General features: G+C 41.5%; 1 protein-coding gene across 2 annotated transcripts in view; it reads left to right on the plus strand.

Annotated features, from left to right (window-relative positions):
• Nucleotides 1-3,046, plus strand: part of PREX1 (phosphatidylinositol-3,4,5-trisphosphate dependent Rac exchange factor 1) — a 411,313-nt gene extending 408,267 nt beyond the window's left edge. For both annotated transcript variants that reach the window (XM_029611388.1, XM_029611389.1), the window contains exon 40: nt 1,144-3,046. In XM_029611388.1, the coding sequence (XP_029467248.1) occupies nt 1,144-1,186 (43 nt within the window). In that variant the 3' untranslated portion in view covers nt 1,187-3,046. The remainder of the gene's footprint in view (nt 1-1,143) is intronic.
• Nucleotides 3,047-8,938: the final 5,892 nt, after the last annotated feature.

Below are 8,938 nucleotides of genomic sequence, written 5' to 3' on the forward strand. Positions count from 1 at the left end.
ATTAATTATGGCTCTGAAAGCTTTAAAGGGGAACTATTCTACATATTTTACAAATCTGTCTAAGTTTTATCAAGCATCCTGTTGCTTATGATCTGCTACCCAATAGCTTCTAGTGATTACATCTATGGGGGAAGTTCGGCTACAGTCTGCAAGGAATCAAACTTTGTCGTTAATGAGTTGCCTTTAGATCTGCAGATGATGTCTGATTTGAAGTTTTTTAGAAAACAGTTGAAGATATTATTGTTTAGAGAAGCTTTTAATTGATGACTTGTCAAGTTAAAGATTGTTTAAATGTATGTATGTGGTTTTATTATTATTATATGTTAAGGTATGATCTGCTTAGCATGATTGTATTATTATAGGCCTTCCAAAAATGTTTTTAAATAAATAAATAAATAAACCGACCCTGTGCGTATTGTAGACTCTAACTCCAGCCACCAGGTGTTATCCTTAGTAATGACGCGAGCCCCCTCTACTCAGGGGCTGCTAACTCTGCCTCTCTAGCATCCCCAGGGTTTGAAAGACCAGGAATCAAAATCTGGTCCCTCCACATGGCAGTATATAGTGCACCCACTGAGCCACCGGGCCATCCTACTAGTGCTTTATTTTAATTATTTTTCAGAAGATTTTAAAGTTCTTCTGAGGAACATAAACATTTTCCCCATTTCTTTTCTGCTGCAAGGTCTTCTTCCTTTGCTTATCCAGCTCTTAACAGAGAGTTGTCCTGAATCCTCCATTATTTTTTCCAAGTATGATGCAACTACTAATACCGGAATAAAAAAAAAAAAAAAAAGCTTTAAATAAATAAATAAATAAATAAATAAATAAATAAATAAATAAATAAAGTCTTTCTCCTACCATACCTGTTCTCTGTGTAGATCAAATGCTTCAGCAGTCTCCCATGGCTGAGGGAACAAGGTACAGTGCACACTAGGGACTCTTTTTTCTGCGGCTTTTAGACTGACCTCAAGGAATCGAGAAGAATGACAACCATTATGTCATTTTGCAACTAAGAGTTGTTCAACCCAATTATAAGGGTGTTGCATTTGAACAGACTTTGGAGAAGTCGACTTTATGGAGCACAACTAAAATTGCCGAATGAAATTTCCTATTATAGTAATTCTTTAAATTTTTGTTTTATAGGATTTACCAGCTCTGCCAGCCCCCTTTAGACGGAGATTTGTAAAACACAAGCAAAGCTGAAGACAATCTTGTAGCGCACTCTATAAATATTCAACAGAGATAGATGTCATGAAAGAAACAAGGGTCACTTTGTGCCATTGGCGATGAACAGTGCTCCAGAAACCAGAGGAGACAGCGCTGTCCTCACTCTTGGCTCCTGTATGTGTGCTTTCTCCTAGAAAATCAGAGTCTAGCCTCAAAGCACCCCCAATCTGCTGCCTTCTTCAGCCACACAAGGTTCGACATTTTGTACGTGTGCCTTGGCTTGTTCTTGGCATTTTGTGGCATGGATTTTGGACAGAATTGTCTTCTGCCAAAAAAAATAAAATGTAAAAACTGTGGAAAGCGCCTCATTACTCATCAAGGATCAGCAGCTGAACTGATGTGAAATACAGTTTGCGGTGCATAAATCTGACACAGAATAAAGCAACTGGAACCTGACGTAGCAAACAAGCTTGCATTGTCAGTGACTTTGAATCATGGATACATACATTTGCTCTGGACCATTGTAGTCATGAACATACTTATTAATATATTGGTCTACATTTTTAAAATCGTAAATAGCACAAGGTTTTTTTTTTGTATTGTTTTAATCTAAGTATTTATTCCAGAACTCCATTATGCTTCACATCAGTAAACAACATTTTCTGTATACTACATTTCTTACAGCTTCTGATTATTATTATTTGTTTTACCAGACATTCAGCAGTGGAATAGTTGTTCTACATAATCTTCTTTCATGTTTTCTGGAAATACTGTAAAATTTCAGGAGAGAGACATGGAGAATTGAAATAATGTATTAAACAAACAAAAATGAAAAAGAAAATATTCAGATACGTTTAATAGAAGGTAGATTTGAAACAAGGTCAGAAGTAGTTATTTATATGGACTGACATGACAGTTTTACAGCCTGGTGTTACATACCATATACAAGATTTTAAAGGTTATATTGTCCAAAATGGCACAAACCTACAATGCTATAAATTATCCAGATATTCCTGGTTTACAAATGATTCTACATTATTTAACACTGAAAACTTGTCAGTATTTAAGTAATCTTTTAATTCAACTATTATGATATAGTAGAAAGATTAATAAGTAAAAAGTAAAAGAATTGTGTATATATTGTACTTTGCTTTGATCTTGTTCCCCTGATCAGTATTCTTCTTTAGTACAATACATTCATCCAAAGCACATGTTGAAACGAATGGAAAATTGTTACTGGTCTCTGGCCAGAAAGGATGTGCCTTAGTGCTGTTCATTCATCAGTCTTCCCCCAGTGGGAGGAAACTAACTTCTAGGTTACCATGTCTTAACATATCAAAGCTGTTTCCTCTTTCAACCTGACTGCTTTCAGAACCCATTTGGTTAACGCCATGGAAGGGGCTCGAAGTGTTTTTCCTCATGTCTGTCAGATGTTATAGTCCCGCAAACACAAGCCACAACGCTGGACAGACTGGGAAGTGAAACAGGGACTGCAACAAATTTCTGCCCCCACCCCTTCCATAAATGCATATTGGCCCTATCATTGTTTTCTTATTCAGATTTAAATACCATTTTGAAGATTTTTGGATTTAATAATGGCGGTCTTTGAAATGCAAGTTAAGAGACGTCCTTAAACATGTTAAGTCTCCTTCCTGCCACAAACTCTGTAGTAGCATGGGCAAGAGACATCCTCTCTCTGTTCCCCTTTAACCAACAGCAATTGGTTGTTAGTAAATTTAGATGGTGTCTCTCCCATCCCTCCCTATCCTGCCCTTCCTCCTTAGGAAGATTTCATGCTCTCTGTGTGCACAAAATGTGCTGCCAGTCTGATGGTCTAAGCACCACAGGGTAGCTGCATCCATGTGTCTTAATTACTGGATTGTAAAAAACACCCTTGTATCCTGTTTAGATAAAAGTGATCTATAAATTCAAATTATTATTATTATTATTCTGTTAACCAAATAAAAGATACAAAATAAGTAAACTGGAGAATAATCTCACGTGAGGGACATGGCTTAATATTAACTGTTTCATTCTAGAGAGAATTGCCAAATTGTTTAAATATTATGTGAGAGCCAGTGTAACTTCTCTGTATCTGGTGGATTAATATCTCAAATATCCAGTCATTTTTTACCCATTCTTTGTTTTACCATCTCTATTAAATTACTATCTTTGTAGTGCCTGCCAAACAAAGACACCTTTTTTTTTTAATATTAACACTCAAACATAAAAATGCAAGTAACTCATTATACAGTAAGGTAGTACAGTAAATGATTGTATGGGCATTTTACAGGATGCACTGTTCTGTTTTTAAATTAAATTGTTATTCTCATTAAAATAAATAGGAAATCTGTTTTTATTAAAAGTTGGTTTATGTTTTAAAGAAAGAGGATGTGGTTTTATTTGTTCAATGTGCTTCTTTTATCGCTTTTAGATATTAATAAAAGATTGGGTAAAGCTCCTGTTTTGAGATATGGAGCAGAGCTGGAGTATTTGAGTAAAGGTGGCACCCAGATGACTTTAAAACACTTGATTATGTGGCCAATATTCAGCCACTGTCCGGCTGCACAAGGTAGCCAGATAAACTTATCAGTACTTGATGTACTGTTTGACCTCTTGCACCGCTTGTGGGACCATCCAGGTACTGTACCTTCAGTCAACAGAAAGACAGATGCTACGTACCTGGTTCAACAAGCCCCAGGCTTTCAAAACAGCCAGCTGCTCTACCATTCTGTAGTGGTGGAATCAGCCCAAAAGAAGGCTAAAAGATCCTGTCCACATTCCTCGGCTCCTCCTAGTACAGAACAGAAGGCATTGGATGCATTAGGACGAAGAGTCTTTCAAGGGTCCATGTTGATAGCATGAATAGCAGCATAACAGAAATCTCTGGAAACAAGTCCAGGAATTTGTACAGACCTTACCATAACAACAGCAAGAGACCTTAACCTCCATCCTACAAAAAGGATTGGAAGCAGGTAAACATGAGGTCAGAGCTGCTTACGACTCTTTTGAGACAGCAGCTAGAGTCTCAGCAGCGGGCATTAGTGCTAGGCGTTGGGCCTGGCTCAAGGCCTCAGAATTACTCCCGGAGGTGCAGGGCAAACTTGCAGATCTTCCCTGTACAGGAGAAAACCTATTCGGGGATAAGATGCAGTGGCCCAGTTAAAGGACCATCATGAGACCCTGCGTCAACTTTCAACTGTCACCTCAGATGCACCCTCCATAGCCCTCAGGGCTACGCGCAGGGACACCAGGAAACAATTTTATAGACCGCGTAGGTATTATCTTCTTGCATCCTGTGCTCGACCAGCTCGGGTCCCTCAGAGAGGACATGCACACGCCAAGCGAGGACACCTAGAGTGCAGCCAGCTCCACAAGCTGGTCCTGCGACTGGATTTTGACTCTTTTCCAGAAAGCAGCAGCCATCTCCCCTTGATCTCAGTGGGAGACTGCCTTTGCCACTTTGCAACCAATTGGCACCCAGTTATCACAGACCAGTAGGTACTGTCCATCATAACCCATGGCTACCGTCTAAATTTTTCACCTATACCCCCGGACTCACCACCCAGTCTAGCGTGGAGCCGGGACAATCACACAACACTTCTCAAGTCAGAATTCTCAACCCTTCTGCATGCCAGGGCCATATAACTGGTTCCCTTGACCCAGCAGCGGAAAGGATTCTACTCTTAGGTATTTCCTAATTCCAAAAAAGACTGGCGGCCTCCAGCCTATTCTGGACTTCCGTGCCTTAAACACTTTGCAAGGAATGGTTCAGGATGGTGTCCCTGGGCATCATGCTACCTCTGCTACATCAAAGTTATTGGCTCTGCTCTGTGGACCTTCAGGACGCATATGCCCGTATTGCAATCTTCCCTCCTCATCACAAGTACCTGCGATTCATGGTGGGTCACAGGCATTATCAACACAGAGTACTCCCATATGTGAGGACTAACATCCTGCTGTCCTGGGAGAACATCTAGGACAGCTTTCAGGTAAGCAACTCTGCTTTCTACAAAAGAAACTGAAATTTACCTTACAGTTTCCAATAAGACTCAAGATCTGGGATGGGGGGAAATCAATTTTTCTTTGAAGATCCGGCTACAGCCAGAACCTTCGTGGATAATCTTCCTTAATTTTGTACTCGAATGTGCTCAATTCTTTTTCTCTTGTTCAGTATGAGGCAGATTTTAAAAGCCCTACGCGCGTAAATCCAGCTGGATTCGGGCATCTCAGCCCAGCTGGATTTACGTGTGCTGAGCCTATTTTGCATAAGCCCAGCGATGCGCGCAAGCCCCGGGACACGCGTATGTCCCGGGGCTTGAAAAAAGGGGCGGGGCGATCCGGGGCGGGGGCATGGCCAGAAGCTTCCATAGGGCTGCTAGGCCGGGGGATCGCGTGCTGCCACGCACAACCTACACCTGCCCAAACAGTGTTTCTTGTTGGTTGAGTACATGAATGGTTGTCTGTTTTTAATAAAGTTTTTTGCTAGTCTGTCCACAGTTGCGTTTGAAGAGAATATTGGCAGGCTGGGGTCACTGCAGGGTTATATATATCTACTGTGACGTCAGCTTGCTCCGTCTCCATCTGCTGGCAGGGAAACATAAACCCCACTGGTCCTGAGTCCATCTGTCTACACTAAGGAAAACAAAATTATCAGGTAAGTAGTAATTTCTCCTTTTCTCATCTCTAGCTTTTTGGTGGAGCTTGGAGGCCTTTGAGCTAACATCGCAGGTGAGATCCTGCTCCTTGGGGCTTCTCTTTGCCCAGTTCCAGATACTAGCGACATTAGGAGAATTATTCTTGATATTAAGACAGAGACAGTGAGGTTATGCTGGTGTATTACTCAGTTCCATGCCAGGGCCAGGCTAGAAAAGGAGCATGTAAGGTGGAAATTTTTCTGAGGTATGTGCTGGGCCTCTGGGCTGTGTTTTGTTTGGTTTTGGGTTTTTTTGTTTTTTTTTTTATTAGAGGGAGTGATTTCTTTTTTTTTCTTTGTGCACACTTGCGATCATAGATTGTTCTAAGTCCTAAATCTGGGAGAATTGAGTCATACGGGGTTTTTGGAAGCGATTAGCCTCCTGCCTGCCCTGGTGCCTGCTGACAATTTCATTTTCATCTGGCTGCACGGTTATGCCAAGAACGCCACCTAAACATCATGGTGGGTCTGTGAGCTAGCACGTGCTCTCCCAGGCACAGTGGCGGCCCCACCCTCTCCTCCCAGCACACGCTTCCTGTTACCAGGGAGACACGTGCGAGGAGGGGAGTGCTGTAGGGTCTGGGAGGGTACGTGCCAGCTCACAATTCCCGCGCTGGGGCATAGGCCCATTTCTCACAAGCCCCGCGCTGGGGCGTAGGCCCATTTCACTGAAATGCTCCCTGTTCCACGCGCAGGTCACCAGAGGCAGGCAGAGCTCCGGAGTCTCAATGCGTGGATGAGACGATGGTGCAAGGAAGAGGGATTCAGTTTTGTTAGGAACTGGGGAACCTTTTGGGGAAGGGGGAGTCTCTTCCGAAGGGATGAGCTCCACCTTAACCAGGGTGGAACCAGACTGCTGGCGCTAACCTTTAACAAGGAGATAGAGCAGCTTTTAAACTAGAACAAAGGGAAAGCCGACAGTCGCTCAGCAGCGCATGGTTCGGAGAGAGGTATCTTTAAAGGATACTAATGATGCATTAGAATTAGGGCATCCCGACAGTGAGGTTCCAATAATTAGAAAAGTAGTCCAAGTGCCTGTAACTAAAAACTCACCTGAGCTAAAAAATTCTAAATTATCCCTATCAATTAAAAAGCAGAATGAAAATACAAACAAAAAACAAACTTTGAAATGTTTGTATGCTAATGCCAGAAGTCTAAGAAGTAAGATGGGAGAATTAGAATGTATAGCAGTGAATGATGACATAGACTTAATTGGCATCTCAGAGACATGGTGGAAAGAGGATAACCAATGGGACAGTCCTATACCGGGGTACAAATTATATCGCAATGACAGAGAGGAGCACTCGTGAGGCGGGTGTGGCGCTTTATGTCCGGGATGGCATAGAGTCCAACAGGATAAACATCCTGCATGAGACTAAATACAAAATTGAATCTTTATGGGTAGAAATCCCTTGTGTGTCAGGGAAGACTACAGTGATAGGGGTATACTACCGTCCACCTGGTCAAGATGGTGAGATGGACAGTGAAATGCTAAGAGAAATTAGGGAAGCTAACCAAATTGGTAGTGCAGTAATAATGGGAGACTTCAATTACCCCAATATAGACTGGGTAAATGTATCATCGGGTCACGCTAGAGAGATAACGTTCCTGGATGGAATAAATGATAGCTTTATGGAGCAATTGGTTCAGGAACAGACGAGAGAGGGAGCAATTTTAGATCTAATTCTCAGTGGAGCACAGGACTTGGTGAGAGAGGTAACAGTGGTGGGGCCGCTTGGCAATAGTGATCATAATATGATCAAATTTGATTTAATGACTGGAAAAGGAACAGTGTGCAAATCCAAGGCTCTTGTGCTAAACTTTCAAAAGGGAAACTTTGATAAAATGAGAAAAATTGTTAGAAAAAAACTGAAAGGAGCAGCTACAAAAGTAAAAAATGTCCAAGAGGCGTGGTCATTGTTAAAAAATACCATTCTAGAAGCACAGTCCAGATGTATTCCACACATTAAGAAAGGTGGAAAGAAGGCAAAACGATTACCGGCATGGTTAAAAGGGGAGGTGAAAGAAGCTATTTTAGCCAAAAGATCTTCATTCAAAAATTGGAAGAAGGATCCAACAGAAGAAAATAGGATAAAGCATAAACATTGGCAAGTTAAATGTAAGACATTGATAAGACAGGCTAAGAGAGAATTTGAAAAGAAGTTGGCTGTAGAGGCAAAAGCTCACAGTAAAAACTTTTAAAAATATATCTGAAGCAGAAAGCCTGTGAGGGAGTCAGTTGGACCGTTAGATGATCGAGGGGTTAAAGGGGCACTTAGAGAAGATAAGGCCATCGCGGAAAGATTAAATGATTTCTTTGCTTCAGTGTTTACTGAAGAGGATGTTGGGGAGGTACCCGTAATGGAGAAGGTTTTCATGGGTAATGATTCAGATGGACTGAATCAAATCACAGTGAACCTAGAAGATGTGGTAGACCTGATTGACAAACTGAATGGTATAGACCGGACTGGTCTGGACTACTGCAATTCTCTACTAATTGGCTTACCTAAATCATCCCTAAGACCTTTACAACTTCTTCAGAATGCTGCGGCCAGAGTCCTGACGGGTAAAAGAAAATCTGATCATATCACACCCGTTCTCAAGCAATTACAATGGCTCACAATTGAACAAAGAATCGAATTTAAGATCCTCTCAACTTTACTGAAAGCAATATACAAAGCAGATTACACCGCACTTGATGACATCATTCATATCCATTATTCTCCACGCACAACAAGATCAACTAGTAAACTACAACTAGTGACTCCATCACTCCCACATGCCAAACTCTCTTCCACCAGAAACAGAGCCATTTCTATCATCGGCCCAAAATTATGGAATTCATTACCTCAGTACCTCGCCGCTCAAGAAAACCCAAAATCTTTTAAGAAAGAACTAAAAGCCTGGCTACTCTGCCAATCTCATACTGACAGCTTGCACAACAATCTCAAAACATAACACCACAGCCTCCCATATCTTCCTATCATTCATTCGTCCCTTCTGACTAGTCATCCTGCATCCTACAGATGTCTACTACTGTTCTACCATTATGATTGAACTCAGTCTTGTCAATGT

Source organism: Rhinatrema bivittatum, chromosome 8 (genome assembly GCF_901001135.1).
Source record: "Rhinatrema bivittatum chromosome 8, aRhiBiv1.1, whole genome shotgun sequence".
In the NCBI taxonomy this organism is placed as follows: Eukaryota; Metazoa; Chordata; class Amphibia; order Gymnophiona; family Rhinatrematidae; genus Rhinatrema; species Rhinatrema bivittatum.